The 17,054-nt window shown below is 47.6% G+C and overlaps 1 protein-coding gene across 1 annotated transcript; it reads right to left on the bottom strand.

Moving 5' to 3' along the window:
- Positions 1-14,538: 14,538 nt before the first annotated feature.
- LOC311320256 (uncharacterized protein) lies at positions 14,539-16,212 on the bottom strand (the record flags this gene model as incomplete). Its single annotated transcript, XM_084451989.1, has 3 exons — positions 14,539-14,553; positions 15,770-15,919; positions 16,012-16,212. 3 exons carry the CDS (start codon positions 16,210-16,212, stop codon positions 14,539-14,541), a joined length of 366 nt encoding a protein of 121 aa, XP_084308115.1.
- Between the last annotated feature and the right edge of the window lie 842 nt (positions 16,213-17,054).

Genomic DNA, 17,054 nt, shown 5'->3' with positions numbered 1-17,054 from the left:
AACTAGTCCAGAAAAGAAAGAATCGCATGAAGGTGAATCCAGGACCAGATCAGAGTCTGACAAACTCACAGAAAGGACGTAAGAATTACTACAAGCCAGATCAAAGTCTGTCAGTAGAGGACCTAGTTGAAGCAGAGAAGGCCATCATTGGTTTTGAGCAAGGACAATACTTGAGACAGGAGATTGTACTCTTGGAGAAAGGAGAGCCATGTGTCCAGAGAAAGAGCCCCATCTATAGGCTGGACCCAAAACTGCATGATGGCATTCTGAGAGTGGGAGGAAGGATAAACAAGTCTGCCTTACCTGTGGAACTGAAAAACCCTATGATTCTACCGAAACAATCTAATATATGCAAACTGATATTGCGACACATCCATGAGCAGGTGGGCCACTCGGGGAGAAGTTATATGCTTTCCAAACTTGGACAGAGATTCTGGATGTCTTGTGCCAACTCTGCAGCCAGGAAGATCATTAAGAGCTGTATCTTCTGTAGACGTATGCAAGCAAGGGCTGGAGAACAAAAGATGTCTGACCTACCACAAGATCGTGTGTCACCTGATCTACCCCCCTTCACTCACGTAGGCATCGACTACTTCGGGCCTATAGAGGTGAAACGAGGTCGCGCCCATGTAAAACGCTACGGTGTGATCTTCACTTGCCTGGTGAGTCGAGCGGTCCATCTCAAGGTTGCAAGCCAACTAGATACGGATTCCTGTATTAACGCCCTGCGCAGGTTTATCTGTCGGAGAGGCCCAGTCACCAGTATCAGAACGGATCAGGGCACTAACTTTGTCGGTGCCCAAAGAGAGCTAGGAGAAGCTTTGAAGGAACTGAATCATAAAAGGATCCAAAACACATTGCTGAAAGATGGAATAAAGTGGACATTCAACCCTCCCTCAGGAGCACACCATGGAGGGGTGTGGGAGAGGCTGATTAAACTGGTGAAGAAGATTCTCTCTTCGGTCCTCAAGGAGCAGGCACTGGATGATGAGGCTCTACAGACGGCACTCTGTGAGGTGGAGGCGATCATGAATGATAGACCGATCACAACCGTGACTAACGATCCTAATGACCTGGAGCCCCTCACTCCAAATCACTTAATTCAACTAAAGGGAAAACCTGTCATGCCACCAGGTTTATTCAACAAAGAGAACTTGTACTCACAAAGGAGATGGAGGCAAGTACAGTACATAGTTGATCTCTTCTGGAAGAGGTGGATAAAAGAATATCTCCCCTTGATGCAAGAACGGAGCAAATGGAACCACCCCAGAAGAAACTTCACACCTGGAGACCTTGTGGTCATCGTGGATGATACAGCTCCAAGAAATTCCTGGTTGATGGGGCGTGTCATCAAAACACTACCAGGAGCCAAAGGTCTTGTCAGGAGTGTCCTGGTTAAAACTAAGACCAACATATTACAGAGGCCTATAGATAAACTATGTTTGCTATTTGTACAAAAGGCTCTGGACTTATTCTGTTTTATTAAGTTTATTTCTCCTTCCTATGTTCAGAGACTCTTATTTTGGTAATTGAAGGACGCATGTCAATGACATCATCATCACAGAGTCCCGCGTAATGTTACCTCAGTCTGGCGCGCTCCGTGAGTGGAGTAGTCTCGCAAAGTGTTGAGCTCTCATGTTGTTGAAGCTAACTTTTCACCCTGTGTTCAATGTGTGCGTCTATGGAGATGTAAGTTATGACGAAATAATGCTAGTTCCATAGTTTAAACTGACATATGCCTGAGTTATGCTTGTGTTAGAAGAGTGAAATGTTAACTAGCATTTAGCCCGTTTTTACCGTAGTTGTTGCTAGGTTAGCCCACTCGCGTTAGCTACTTGACGTTACATTGCATCGCGCTAACCTGTTACTTCGTCCTGCGCATGGAATATTATTCTGCCTATGTTCATTAGCTAGTGTTGCTAATGCTATCTAAACCTACGAGTGTGTAACTATGTACAAGGTGTACTGATATGTTATTTAGCTAGTAATTGTGTACTGGCTAAGTCTGTTCTGTTATTGTGTTTGTACTAGTGCGTGCACAGGCTATATTGTAGCTACTAACCAGCTTTGTATTAGCTTTATATTCATTATTTCCCTGTCTCATTTATTTGCAGATAACCACACTAATTGTAACCTGAGTAGCTTCAATATACTGGCCCCTGGCCACCCGCACGCGGAGCCTGTGTCTCGTCTCATCCTTCTGCATCTACTACACCTCTCCTGCTATGGACATTCTGGCCATGAAGTAGTGCTCTGGCCGGCACTCAAGATTGTGTGTGATGACAAAACTGAACAGCCCTATACAGTCCTACTAAACATTCTACCTAACCACTAACCCTCACCCACATTGATGGTCCTTCGAGCCGGATCTACATCACACTCAATCTAAATCAAGATGGATGTTCAAGCTTATGGTGCACGCCGGCGACGCCCCCCTCCTCGTTATGAAGACTATGAAGTTGACCCCCGTGGCCTTGGAGCTCACTGGCACGGACACGAAAGAGAACAGATGATTCACCAGAAAGGAGCGGCCGAGAAGACCACCCCCACCTCTCATTATTCAACTCCACTACGCCCTGGGCTGGACTGGGATGCTGCCCTCCACGAAAGTGACCCATGCTTCGCACCGAAACAGATGCTGCATGAACCAGAGGAACAGCTAGCCCGCCAGCTACATCAAGACAGAGGAGATGAGAGGTCACGTGAACATCTTACCCCCGGTTATGGCCTGCGCCATGAAACCCAAGCCACAGCCTTCAGAGCAGAACTGGAGGAGATCCAGCGTGAACGGCGCCTGCTTCAGCAGTCTCACCAGCGTATGTCAGCCTACATGGAAGAACTCAAATCAGTCCACACAGACGTGCGACAGCTGGTCAGTACTGCACACAGCCTCCAACAGCTACAAGAGGCTCCTAACAACCACCTGGACCCAGTGAACACCGAAGAAGATGATGACTGGCCTCCCCCACCCCCGCCGCTGTTCATCGAGGACGCAACCAGCGTCCCACCTGAGATCGAACGCCTAGATAGACTTATGAGTGAACTGCAAGTTCTGAAAGATGAGACTTTAGCCAACCAGAACCGGTTAGCGCCAGACCAGCCGCGGCCAGCAGCCCCAGCCCAGAGATCAATTGGGGCTAGACACGCTATCTATGCTCCTGCTGCCTCCCCTCTACAGCCTCCTACCTGGCCCGGTCTGGCTCCAGCACAACACAGGTTCACCTCAACGCCGTATGAAGTGCCTGTTAACCCACCTGTGCAACAACCGCCACCTCCTCAGCGTCCCCTATACATGCCAAGGCAGACGTCCATGTACTCCAGGCCCTCTTATCAGAGCACCATCGTGGACACAGCATACCGTGGCCCTCGTCCAACAATTCCCAACCTCTCACATCGAGACCCTGGTGAGTTTGCTCATCTCAAGATCGCCTTAGAGAACTTGTTACCCCCTAACAGCTCAGAACTGTTTAAGTACCAAGTACTCACGGACCACCTTAAGTTGGAAGAGGCCAAACTGATAGCTGATGCTTACCTTCACTCCCAGACCCCCTTCACCGACACCATGATGGCGCTGAATGAAAAGTTCGGCCAGCCCCACCAGCTAGCGCTAAGGCGAATAGCCACAGTAATGGACTCACTTGACATCAAAGGTGGAGATGTGGCTGCCTTTGAGAGATTCTCCCTCCAAATCCAGTCACTCGTGGGCATGTTAAAGACACTCGGCGCTGATGGAGAAATGGAGCTGCAGTGCGGTTCTCATGTGGTTCGTCTGCTCGGTAAGTTACCCCCCGAGCAACGAGCGGATTTCCGCAGATGCATGATCAGCCGGTCAGGTAATACCCATACCCTCCACGACCTGGCTGAATGGCTGAAGTATGAGTCGTGGTGCCAAGATGTCGATGGTCAGCTATCCTCGACCCCAATGACCAAAGACAACCAACACAGCCCGTGGCTGCACAAGAAATCAGGGAAACGTCCTGTCACCGTGCTGCATGGATCACAGAACACATCTAAAGAGATGAAACCTCCCAGCAGCTCTCCCACTCAAGGTAAGCCTCTACCTTATTGTGCCTTCTGTGATAACCGTGAACACCACCTGAGCCAGTGTACAGCCATAAGTAAACTCAACAGAGAGCAGCTGACCGAGTGGATAAAAACCAACAAAAGATGCTGGCGCTGCGCCCGCTCACACCAAGCAGCACAGTGCAACCTGAAGAAGCCCTGCAGGCTGTGCGGTGGTCGCCACTTACAAGTTTTGCATGATGTCAACACGGGGCAGCAGAAAGGAACACAGGCTGTGGTGTCTCCGGATGGAGGTGAGGCATCGACAAGGGTGTTATACCTCGACCGACCAACAGAGGGCAGCAGAATCCTTCTGAAAGTCATTCCAGTGTCCCTGTACCATGGCAACTGCACCATCGATACATATGCAGTGCTAGACGACGGGTCAGAAAGGACGATGCTGTTACCAACCGCCGCCCGGAGACTAGGCCTCCAAGGCACACCAGAAACATTGCCTCTACGTACTATCAGGCAGGAGGTGCAAACCCTGCAAGGCAACTGTGTTTCCTTCCTCCTCTCACCAAAGGTTGGGTCAAAGACGCGTTATCGCATCACCAATGCCTTCACAGCTGATCACATCGACCTCGCTGATCATACATACCCGACAGAGTCCCTGCAGAATAAGTATAAGCACCTGTCAGGGGTACCTCTCCAGTCATTCAAGAAGGTCAAGCCACTGCTGCTCATAGGCAGTGACCACCCACACCTCATCACTCCCATTGAGCCCGTGCGTCTGGGACCCCCCGGTGGCCCTGCTGCTATCCACACCCGGTTGGGCTGGACTCTACAGGGCCCCTCCAGCGTCGTCTGCCGACTGAACAGTTCACAACAGCAGTGCCTGTTTACCTCTGTCCCGCCTCAGGAGAGCGAGCTTATGAGGCATGTTGAGAAACTCTGGCAGACTGATGTTATACCACTCAGAAGCAGTAAAGTAGTGACACGCTCTCAGCAAGACCACCTAGCTGTCAGCTATCTGGAAGACAAAACCACCCGTGTCGAGGTTGATGGCATAATGCGCTATGCCACCCCATTGCTGCGCCGCAGAGACATGCCCCGCCTCCAGGCTGCCCCCGAGGCTGTCATGCCTAGCCTGAGGGGAGTAGAGAGAAGACTCCAGAGAGACCCTGACAAGGCCAAGGTGTACCGGGCGGAGATGGAGAAGTTGATCCAGGGCGGGTCAGTTGTCAAGCTTGACCCATCAGAGCTTAACCGAGGGGATGAGGCATGGTACATTCCCCACCACCTAGTTAGCCATAATGACAAACACCGCCTTGTGTTCAACTGCTCCCTCCAATATCGAGGGCACAACCTGAACGACTACCTCCTGCCTGGACCGACCCTGGGGGCATCGCTGCTTGGAGTCCTCCTCAGATTCCGAGAACATGCCGTAGCCATAAGCGGAGACATAAAGAGCATGTTCCACCAGGTCCGCCTGCTACCCGAAGATCGCCCTCTCCTGCGCTTTGTGTGGCGTGACCTGTGCCAAGATGAGCCGGCAACAGTATACGAGTGGCAGGTGCTCCCCTTTGGCACTACGTGTAGCCCATGCTGTGCCACGTTCGCCTTACAACGCCACGCAAGAGACAACAGCCAGCCAGGGGACGGGGTGAGGAACTCCATTGAGAGATGCTTTTATGTGGATAATTGCCTCCAGAGTCTTCCCTCCACCACCACAGCACGGGACCTAGTGGACAAGCTAAGAGCCCTCCTGTCCTCCGCTGGTTTTGTGCTGCGCCAGTGGGCCAGCAACGAACCTAGTGTCATTAGCCACCTCCCTGAAGACGCTCGGTCCAACAGCGCTGAACTCTGGCTCGCACAGGACAATTCGGACACTCCGGAGACCACACTAGGCCTAAGCTGGCACTTCTCCACGGACATGCTGAGGTACAAACACCGTCCAGTCCAGTATGGTGAGCCTACCATGCGCAATATCTACAGGGTTCTCGCCAGTCAATATGACCCCTTAGGCTTCATCTTGCCGTACACTACAAGAGCCAAGATGCTGGTGAGAAGCTTGTGGGAAAAGCATAGAGGCTGGGATGACACCCAGCTGCCTCCAGACCTTGTCCGGCAGTGGAGAGACTGGGAAGAAGAGCTGTCCTTCCTCCCTCAAGTAAGCCTCACTCGTCCCTACTCACCAAAGAACATTGCTGCCTCAGTGAGGGAAAGAGAGCTGCACATATTCTGTGATGCATCGGAGCAGGCCTATGGGGCAGTGGCGTATCTCAGAACAGTCGACGATGACGGCACGGCGCACCTGGCCTTTGTGTTGGCCCGCTCCAGGGTAGCCCCAAGGCGTTTGCACTCAATGCCCCGGCTGGAGCTGTGCGGTGCACTCACAGGAGCCCAGCTCTCCAAACTCCTTAGTGATGAGCTCACCCTGGAGATTAAGAAGACAGTAATGTGGACTGATTCTACTACAGTGTTGACCTGGCTGCGTTCGGAATCCTGCCGTTTCAAGGTCTTCGTGGGCACCCGCGTGGCAGAGATTCAAGAACTGACCGACCAGCACACATGGCGATATGTTGACTCGGCACAAAACCCAGCCGACGACATCACTCGTGGCAAAGCTCTGCAGGACCTGGTCCGACCCAACAGATGGAGCCAAGGGCCCCCCTTTCTGCTGAAGGATTCTAACCAGTGGCCTTCCGATCCTACCAGTGCAGTGAAGGACACCCCAGAGGCTACGGAGCTGCGCAAATCCACTTTCTGTGGCGTGAGTTCTGTGGCTGCCGATCAGTCAGATTCAGACCTGCACCAGTACAGCACATGGAAGGAGCTGCTACAAGCCACTGTCCGGGAGCTACACGGGGCGGCTACAGAGGAGAACTGCGCTAAGGCAGAGGATTATCGCCAAGCTGAGAGACTTCTCCTTAGTAGAGCTCAGCGGGACAGTTTCCCCGAAGAACTCCGCCTCCTTAAAGCAGGGAAACTCGTTCAGCGCAGCAGCCGCCTCCTGAACCTGTCCCCAGAGCTGGATGACACTGAACTCATCAGGGTCGGTGGTCGTCTCCGCCGATCTGAAGACCTGGCCTACACTAGCCTACACCCTGTGGTCCTGGATCCCTCACATCCAGTGACCCGCCTCCTCGTACAGGACTTTGACAGCCGTCTGAAGCACCCTGGACCCGAACGTGTATTCGCTGAAATCCGACGCACGTACTGGGTTCTGCGAGGAAGAGAGGCAGTCCGTCGCTTCCAAAGAAACTGCACAGAGTGCCGCCGTTGGAAAGCGAGGCCAACCGTACCCCAAATGGCCGACTTACCTGTAGCCCGCCTCCGGCTCTTCAAGCCTGTTTTCCACTCCACAGGCATCGACTGCTTTGGGCCGTTTGAGGTCAGACTGGGTCGTCGCACAGAAAAGAGGTGGGGAATAATATTCAAATGCCTCACTGTCAGGGCTGTACACCTGGATGTCCTGACCTCAATTGACACCGACTCCTTCCTGATGGCCCTGCGTAGGTTTATTGCTAGGAGGGGAACACCTGCTGAGCTCTATTCAGACCAGGGCACCAACTTTAAAGGTGGCGAGAGGGAGCTGGGTGAGGCCTTTGCGGCGATGTCCGCTGACCTTCAGCAGCTCCTTGCCCCACAGAAAATCCAGTTCCACTTCAATCCTCCTGCTGCTCCTCACTTCGGGGGCGTGTGGGAGCGGGAGATAAGATCAGTGAAGACTGCACTGTACACCACAGTCGGTGCACAGCCCCAGCAAGAAGAGGTCCTCCGCACCGTCCTCATTGAAGTTGAGGGGATGCTGAACTCTAAACCGCTGGGCTATGTTCCATCCGATGTCAGCGATCCAGACCCCGTGACACCCAACTGCCTGCTGATGGGGCGGCCTGACGGCTCCCTGCCTCAGGTGGTCTATCCCAAGGAGGAGCTCCTCAGTCGCCGGCGGTGGAAGCATGCACAAGTGCTCGCGGACCACTTCTGGGCCCGTTTCATCCGACTGTATCTACCTGGGATGCAGACGCGGTCAAAGTGGCAGTCATCACCAGCCGACGTCACAGAGGGATCTGTGGCAATGATCGTCGACCCCCAGCTGCCGAGGGCCTTGTGGCCTACTGGGCACATTGTCAAGGTTCACCCCAGTCCTGATGGTCGCGTCAGGTCAGCAGACGTGAAGGTCAAGGACAGAACGTACACCCGGCCGGTCGCCCGGTTGGTTATCCTGCCGGCCCTTCCGGTTGGAGACGACAGTCAGCCCCGTTGACTGATGTTTAGAGTAGTCGCCTTTTGAGTTGAGCAAATGTACTGTGGACATTCGGGGGCGGCTGTACAAAAGGCTCTGGACTTATTCTGTTTTATTAAGTTTATTTCTCCTTCCTATGTTCAGAGACTCTTATTTTGGTAATTGAAGGACGCATGTCAATGACATCATCATCACAGAGTCCCGCGTAATGTTACCTCAGTCTGGCGCGCTCCGTGAGTGGAGTAGTCTCGCAAAGTGTTGAGCTCTCATGTTGTTGAAGCTAACTTTTCACCCTGTGTTCAATGTGTGCGTCTATGGAGATGTAAGTTATGACGAAATAATGCTAGTTCCATAGTTTAAACTGACATATGCCTGAGTTATGCTTGTGTTAGAAGAGTGAAATGTTAACTAGCATTTAGCCCGTTTTTACCGTAGTTGTTGCTAGGTTAGCCCACTCGCGTTAGCTACTTGACGTTACATTGCATCGCGCTAACCTGTTACTTCGTCCTGCGCATGGAATATTATTCTGCCTATGTTCATTAGCTAGTGTTGCTAATGCTATCTAAACCTACGAGTGTGTAACTATGTACAAGGTGTACTGATATGTTATTTAGCTAGTAATTGTGTACTGGCTAAGTCTGTTCTGTTATTGTGTTTGTACTAGTGCGTGCACAGGCTATATTGTAGCTACTAACCAGCTTTGTATTAGCTTTATATTCATTATTTCCCTGTCTCATTTATTTGCAGATAACCACACTAATTGTAACCTGAGTAGCTTCAATATACTGGCCCCTGGCCACCCGCACGCGGAGCCTGTGTCTCGTCTCATCCTTCTGCATCTACTACACCTCTCCTGCTATGGACATTCTGGCCATGAAGTAGTGCTCTGGCCGGCACTCAAGATTGTGTGTGATGACAAAACTGAACAGCCCTATACAGTCCTACTAAACATTCTACCTAACCACTAACCCTCACCCACACTATTAGAGGCACCTGAATGATTCCGTGAGAGACAATGGTTGTCATATCAGTGAATCAAGTCATCTTACTAACGTGACTTTCTTCATATAATGTATGTTTTCAGCCATCTGGAATATAATGGACTTTCATGGACTTTGCATACATAGACTGTCCCGCTGCCAAGTCTAACACTTATACTGATACACATACATACATGGACTGCCGAATACACATATACCCATATACATCCTGAAATGGACTGGTGGACTATGAACCTAACATGGACTCAAGGTACCATGTTACCTAACAAAGAATTGTACAATGTGTGAAATTGAAAAAAAAAAAGGGAAAAACACTGTATACATAATGTGTTTTACTGTATATGAGGTACTATATGATGATATGTCTCCATTAGAAGTGTAAACATTTCTTGTTAATTGTTTCTGCATGCCTTGCTATCAACAATTAGGGGCCGGTATGTAGGAGCCAAATTGATATTATTTCGTGGTTACGAGTTGATATTATATATTGAAGGTGTTTGTCTGATTGTTTGGGTGTTTTGATTATTTGAGAGGAATGGTATGTGGTGCAGTGCGCCCCCTCTGGTGTCCATTAATTTGTGGAGTAGCTAATGTGTAGAGGACAGGAAGTTGGGCCTACTACCAGGAAGGAGTCCAGGCAGACCTGGGTAGGGGAAGAGTTTTTTGACCACACAGCACAAACACAGAGAAAAAAGGATTTTGGAGTTTATCTTGTTATTTTGTATAGGAATGCAAAGTGGACTCTATGTTATGGTTTAAAGAAAATAAATAAGTTTTTTGTTATACCGTTACCTGGAAGTGTGCGTCAAACTCCCTACCTGCCTGGGCAGTGGTTCGTATAGGTCTGAAACCACTACACCATTTGTAAACCGTGTGGGGTGAAAATTACTGGCAAAAATACAACAAACTTAAAGCGACATTTGGAGAACAGTCATCCCGAAATTCACGAGAAGGTAAGCACCCCCCCACCCCCGGCTAACGTTACTGTATTAGCTAAACCCAAGCTTGTGTGTTTCTGAAATACTTCAAATACAATACAAGCTAAAAGAAACCAGTGTTTCACGTAGGTTTGTGGCGGGGGAGAACTGAAGTGTCTGATCTTTGCAATGCTAACGTTAGTGGCTAGCTAATGTTAGGCACAGGTTAGCTAACGTTACACTGTGTAGCAACAAGTGGGGCTATGCTTGTGGCGGCTGGCGGGGGTATCTAGAGTTAGCTAGTCTGGGTAAGCTAGCTAAGCATAAATCCAACTTGATTGATTGAACTAAGCCTGTTAAATTTGAGTTGTCTAAATCTATGGTAGATTTTGTCGACTAAAATCGTAATGATATTTAGTCAACTAAAACTAGACTAAAACTAAAACAAGTCAGATGACTAAAATATTACTAAAACTAAATGGCATTTTAGTCAAAAGACTATGACTAAAACTAAATCATAATTTGCTGTCAAAATTAACACTGTACCGTTGAACACGGCAGGGGGACAATGTTACCTCTGTTCCCAAATTCACTGGCTTCTGGAAATGAGAAGACTGGCTCGCGACACAGTTGTGCAGCTCCCAATTTGTTGGCTCTCGCACACATCTCCCCAGTCACTGGCTCGCGACACCGTTGTGACAGCTCCCAATGTGTTGGCTCGCGCACACATGCAACTCCGCAGTCACAATATTGATGTTATCTGTATGCCTGGGCGCAAGCCAGTCTTGTTCTCAGTAGGCTATCGTACTGTCAGAAGCGTTCCCTAGCTCTGAGTCCATACCATCAAATGTAACATTATTTAAGAAACTCGAAAAGTTTAATATGGAACTATTTTGGTTTTAAACCATATAAACAAGGAAAAGCGATAGATGATGGCCGTCCGTTGTGCAGGTGATGCAGCAATGCCGTACAGGCAAAAGGAGGCAACACATCAAACTTAATAAAGCATCTACAATCTCGTCATCAAGACCTTGCACTGGAATACAGACGAGCTAATGAGGTTAGTATGACTTCATTTGTTATAACTAGCAGTGTTCTTGCCATTAGCTAATATTACAAAAATTTATGAATAAACCTCTTGGCTAAAGCGTGTGCTGCTGTTGCTAGCTAGCCAGCCAATGCTAGCCAGCTGGCTAGCTAATGAAGTAACATTAGCCTACCTGCTGTCATGTTGTCATGCACAGCTGTTGAATGAAATTTGTAGTCCTCTCATTCCAACTCCAAACTCCTTAAAATAATGTGAGCTAGATTATGTAGGCTGAGACGAATCCAATGATAATCCAATGATATCCACCTCTTGACATGTGGTCATTTGATCTGGTTTGGACTTAAACGAAAGTGAAAGCTAGATTAAGCATGTTGATGTCACTGCCATCAACCAAAACCCAGTGGCTCTCCGCTGACCTTTACTGGTGGTTGGTGTTACTACACTTGTGTGTATACATGGCTGATTCTGTTGTTGTTAGATATGCATTTTAAATATTTAATATTAATAATATGCATAATATATTTTTACTTACCTGTAGAGTTACAATGTAATGCGTTAAATGCATGTTATTCATGCACCACTCATATAAAGTGATTACACTGTATTGTAATGTACTGTACATTGCACGTTCATAAAAATAAAAGAAAAATGTAAATGCTGCGGTATCTTGATACTACTTGGTATCGTGATACTTTGGCTGGTATAGTATCACAGGTCAAATATTGGTATCGTGACAACACTAGTGCATAACGCCACCTACTGTACCAGAGTGTGTAACTTGTTTGTCTAGTTCTTCAATTCTGTGTCACCTAAGAAAGTAGACCAATGCCTTGCATTCTTTGTTTTACGTTCACTGCTCAGCGTTCATTGCTCACATTTAGGTTGCAAAATTAGGACTTTATTCGTAGGTATATTTTAAATATAATTATTTTTATTAGGCCTAGACTGCAAATCTTTAGTGTTAATATTAACTGTAAATTAGAAATTACACACAAAACAGACATGCAGGATTTCTCCTCATTATTACAATTCTGTAACTGTATGACTTCAAAATGTATTTTAAAACCTAAGTAATTTACAAATGTTCTGACCCTGACACACTGTGACAAATGTACATTTCCAATAAAGTCAGGGTGAGACTGTAATGTAACAGCATTGTCACGTTATTTAATCACATCGTAGTTACGGATTTCAGCAGGGACGGCTATGTTGCCGTACAGTCTTCTTGAGGTCGGTTATTTTGGTTATTTTGCGACTGTATAGGCAAGTGTCAGCTAGGTGTCAGCTAGGTCCGCTTTTGGTACCGTCGCAAATTTACCAAACTACGACCAGTGTGTCCTGTCAGCTTTACGTACTGTGTTAGTAGGGTATATCAGTCCAAGTGCACGAGTGGCAAGGCGCACACTCATTCACGTCCACACAATCCGGTTAGCCTACTGTTCCATGCGATTCTTTTAACTCAGTCCACAAACACACAAAAAATAACAGTTGTGCACAACTACCAAGGGCTCGAAAGGCGACAGCAATGATGGCTGCAGCTCAGTACATTACCCACACCGGGGGAAAAGAAGGGTAGATTCCTGTCTTGTGGAGAACAGTGACTCCTACTGCGCGGTCCTCGCTGGCAGGGCAGAGCCTCGAGACGATAATCTTCCAATCCAGCTAACGTTAGCGATGACAGTCCACTTGACAACTGAGTGGTTTCACTCGATTGCGAGCAGTTACACTATACAAATTCAACTCCTCTAGTAACTGTATCGTTATGTTATCTTCTATGGCGGGTAAAATAAATGCAACAGACAAAGTTGCACAAAAATCTCTCTTCTCTCTCTTGACCCCTCCCAGATTTCCCATCACCCCTGGGAAACAGAACCTATCAAACACATTAAAGCAATAAACAAACAGGGCTTATCATATCTAACGATCATATTAACAACACCAAAAGTAGTGCATTTTTGTCTGTATTACACAACCTTTTATAACAACGTTACAAGCTAATGCCCATTACGTCTCACACTCTGGCACTGGAGAAGCAAGACTACTGTAATCATATACATACACTAGACGCCGCATTGACGTTGATTTGATTGCTGCCGGATGGGTCGGTCGCGAACGATACGGCTCTATGTGCCGGCTCTTTTTGATGATAAATAGATAGTTGTTAGCTGATAGATACAACTAAAACTGTTGGATGCTGCTGTTTTGCACTTTGTAATTTTTTTATTTATTATTTATGTTATTTGACTGTTATGGATAGTTCAAAGACAAAAATATTTGTTTCTACTTATCTTCGAGAGTTATCTCTTGATGCAGGGTTACTTTTACTGACTGTCTATGACTGAAACTGCTTAGGAGAGCGGTTGTCACGTGACAGCGGTACCGGACCAATATGGCGGCCATCTCGTGTTCATATCTATGACTGTAATATCCCAGGGATATCTGTATAGCCTATCCCAGCACAGCAGTGATATTAGACTAGGTTGCGTGATGATGTCATAGGCCGAGCAGTCAGTTAGTCCTGCTCAGAGTATGCTGCAGATTTGAAGATAAAGATAAAGCTCCCACATAAAGTCTTTGTCCAGAATTAATTTATTAGACACTAAGAGTGACGATACATGGAACATAACAGCTACAGTACTAATGCTGTCGGTGGAAAAATACACACAGCGCCTTAAAATGATGGATAGAAGACCAACCTTCCAAAGCAGGCAGAACACCATGCTACTGTACATTGGACAACCCTCCTCCCATTAAATCAGTTCTGATTGACTTAGATCAGCAGTGAGAGAGAACCATCAAGCACTTGGCACACCAACACAAATCTCTCTTAAGATGGACTGAAACTCCGTAGTACAGAGGAGACAAGAACATTCTGAGACATCTGAAACGTTCCTCCTCGATATAGTACAGAGAGCCATAACTTTACCGAGTCTGGTTTCATCTTACACCCTGTGCTATTATCACCGTTTCCCACTAAGCAGAAACTACCCAGATACTCCCTGGAGAGACACACTGGGCTGTGCTCGCGCCTTCACCATGTTTCCATGGAAACATTCCCATGGCAAAGCCTATTACAGAAACATAAACTTGCACATCACTCTGGAAGGCTTTCTGGGGTGGGGTGGGGGGGGGGGTCATCCTCAGTGTAAAAGGGGCAGCTGTCATCTACTGCTTAAACTTCTAGACTCTTGCGTTACCTCTATGGGGAGATGGGGATACTATGCTGTAGCTTTTTCAGGACCGGGGCGCTTCTCCACTTATGTTGTTTCGCTCAAAATTCTGCTCAGGGGAGTCATTTCAGGTGCAACAGATTGGCTATCATGTCCAAAATTCCTGCAAGAGAACAATGAGTGATCAGCTCTTTCAAAATATCACTAGTAAAGGAACAGTGAGTTCACTTTTCAACGTTTATATCCAGTGGAAATTTGAGGTTTCAGAAACACACTGCTATAAAATGAAACAAAACAAACAGGTGGTTTTTACAGTAACTGAATACAGTACCTTCCAGTTACAAACAGGGCCACCATTCGGAGCCCTTCATCAATCTCCTCTGGTTAATTTTTGGCATAATTTTAAAGATCTCAGTATATCCCAACAGTAATCGACTGTAATCAATGAAATAAGAGATTTGACACATGAATGAACAACGCGCAATCTGTGGAAGGGGCAGGGGCAAAAATAATAACTTCCAATCAAAGTCTGGTCATATCGAAATGATTGGAATGACCTAGTTGTCAGTCTAACTGGCTGGTCAAAGTGCACGCAACAGTAATGTGCATTATGATACAAACCAATATAAGACTGAACAGTTTAGAACATTTTATTACACAAAGTACATTACAAATTAAAAGTATACATATTTACAAGGATGAGGTTTACGGTCTGTCACATTACGCATAGCCAGAAAAGCAAAAAAAAGCATGTACAAGCTCTGGCTAGCAACCCATTATCTGACAATTGCAAAAGTTCTAAAAACAAAAATGAAACAGTGCGCATTCTGTGGCAGGCAGACCGGGAACAGACCGTTGTATCCCACAAAAAAAAGGTTAAAATTTACAAAAACTATTTACAAAAAAGGCATCCATCCTGGCAGGCTGGAAAGGCAGGTTTAGGGAGACGGGCTGGGGGTCACCCACATCTGAATCGAGGGTCTGGGTAGAAGAGGTCATCCTCATCTGAATACTCCACTGTGGTCAGGGCTGGAGCTGCGGTCAGGGGCTTGGCTGGGGAGGTCAGCTGGGCTGGAGCAGATGCCTAAGGACATAATGAAATGGCTGTAAAAGCAAGTCGCATACGTTCATTGGAAGCGTGCCATGTCACTGGATACGAGAAAATTAACTGCCTGACATCACATACCTTTTTGCATCGAGCAGGGGCATGTTTCAGCATCTCCTGCAGCTGGGCAGACACCTCCGTCACAGTGGTGCTTGGCTTACAGGCCATAACTGCACCTTTTAACCAAAAAGGGAATGGTTTCAATGCACATGGCATGAAGCAAAGACAATGTATTATTTTGCGAAAATATGAACAATCCCTTATGTAATATGACATTGTAGAGGGTCATATTCTTCAGAGGCTTCTTCCCCCTCTTCCCATGGACGCTGTAGACACACCACACTCTGTGTATGGCAATGGCTGACAGCACCCGCCGGACCACATCTGGCAGATCTTTGCCGCCAATGGAACTCAGATATCGTGTCTGCAAAACATAAAGACAATCATTTACTTTTACATTTCCTTAACACTTCCCTGCAAAAATAAGGAACAAAGTTCTGCCCTGAAGTTACTCACCATCTTCCTTTGATGATCCTTGTCCTTCAGCTGCTCCTCCAAGACCAGCAGCTCCTCCTCCGTTTTAGCAGGGTGCAGGTCATCCAGTACTGCTCCCCGATAGCTGTCTGCAGACTCGCCGGACAGTCTCTGCTCCAGCCTCATCATTGTCTGTGCCATCTCCCTCAGACTCTGCATGACGCTGGAGAACTGCTGACACATCATCCTCTGGAAGTCTGGATATTAAACACAGATGTGGCTATAAGTAATTGTACGGTCCCATAATGGATATTCAGCTCAAAGTATATCCCTACATGCAGCATGAAGTAGTTCACAAAATTCAGCATACCAGCATCTGCAGAGCTTGATGGCAACACTGCTGGAGCTGTTGGTCTCACAGGCGATGGAATCAGAGAACTACCTGAAAACCAGAGGATAAAGGGATGAGCAGGAAACTATGGTGCTGGCGGCGTAGTGATTCTGGCATAAGGGGAAGAATCAACTCAACATGAGACATGTCAGACCCTGACCTGGTCTGGCCGGGGTGCTAATCGCTGATGCATGCTGCTCGTGCCTGGACGTCTGAAGGGCTGAAGGGCCTGGGCTCACAGCGCCTTGGCTCAAAGGACCCGGGCGATGAACATCTACTGCCGAGTAGTGAGATGTGAGATGAGCGAATTAGTGAACTGAGTACATGAGTCTTCAGAAAGTCCTGAGTTAACTGTAAGTGTGCAAATATGCATAGACATTTCACCAACACAAACATGCATGGATACCTGCATTGATAACTGGCAGAGCAGGCCTTCCGGCTCTGGCACCTGGCATAGCTGGTCTGGTCTGAGTTCTGCCGACCGGCTGCCTGGGCACTGGAACATATAGTAGAGGTAAATTAGCTCAGATTAGTCAACTCAAGTAGTACTCTTTTGGGACTGTTGAATGCACTTTATTATATTACCTTCGTCACTGGAGTCATAGCGTGTGTTGCGCTGTCTCTTCCTTGTGTCTTGGGAGTTAATCCATTGATGACTGCTGCTCAAACACCTTCGCCAAGGCACTGGCTACTT

This window comes from Borostomias antarcticus (assembly GCF_949987555.1).
Source record: "Borostomias antarcticus genome assembly, chromosome: 17".
Taxonomy (NCBI): domain Eukaryota; kingdom Metazoa; phylum Chordata; class Actinopteri; order Stomiiformes; family Stomiidae; genus Borostomias; species Borostomias antarcticus.
Note: the sequence above shows the minus strand (reverse complement) of the source record. Positions and strands in the feature narration are given on the sequence as shown.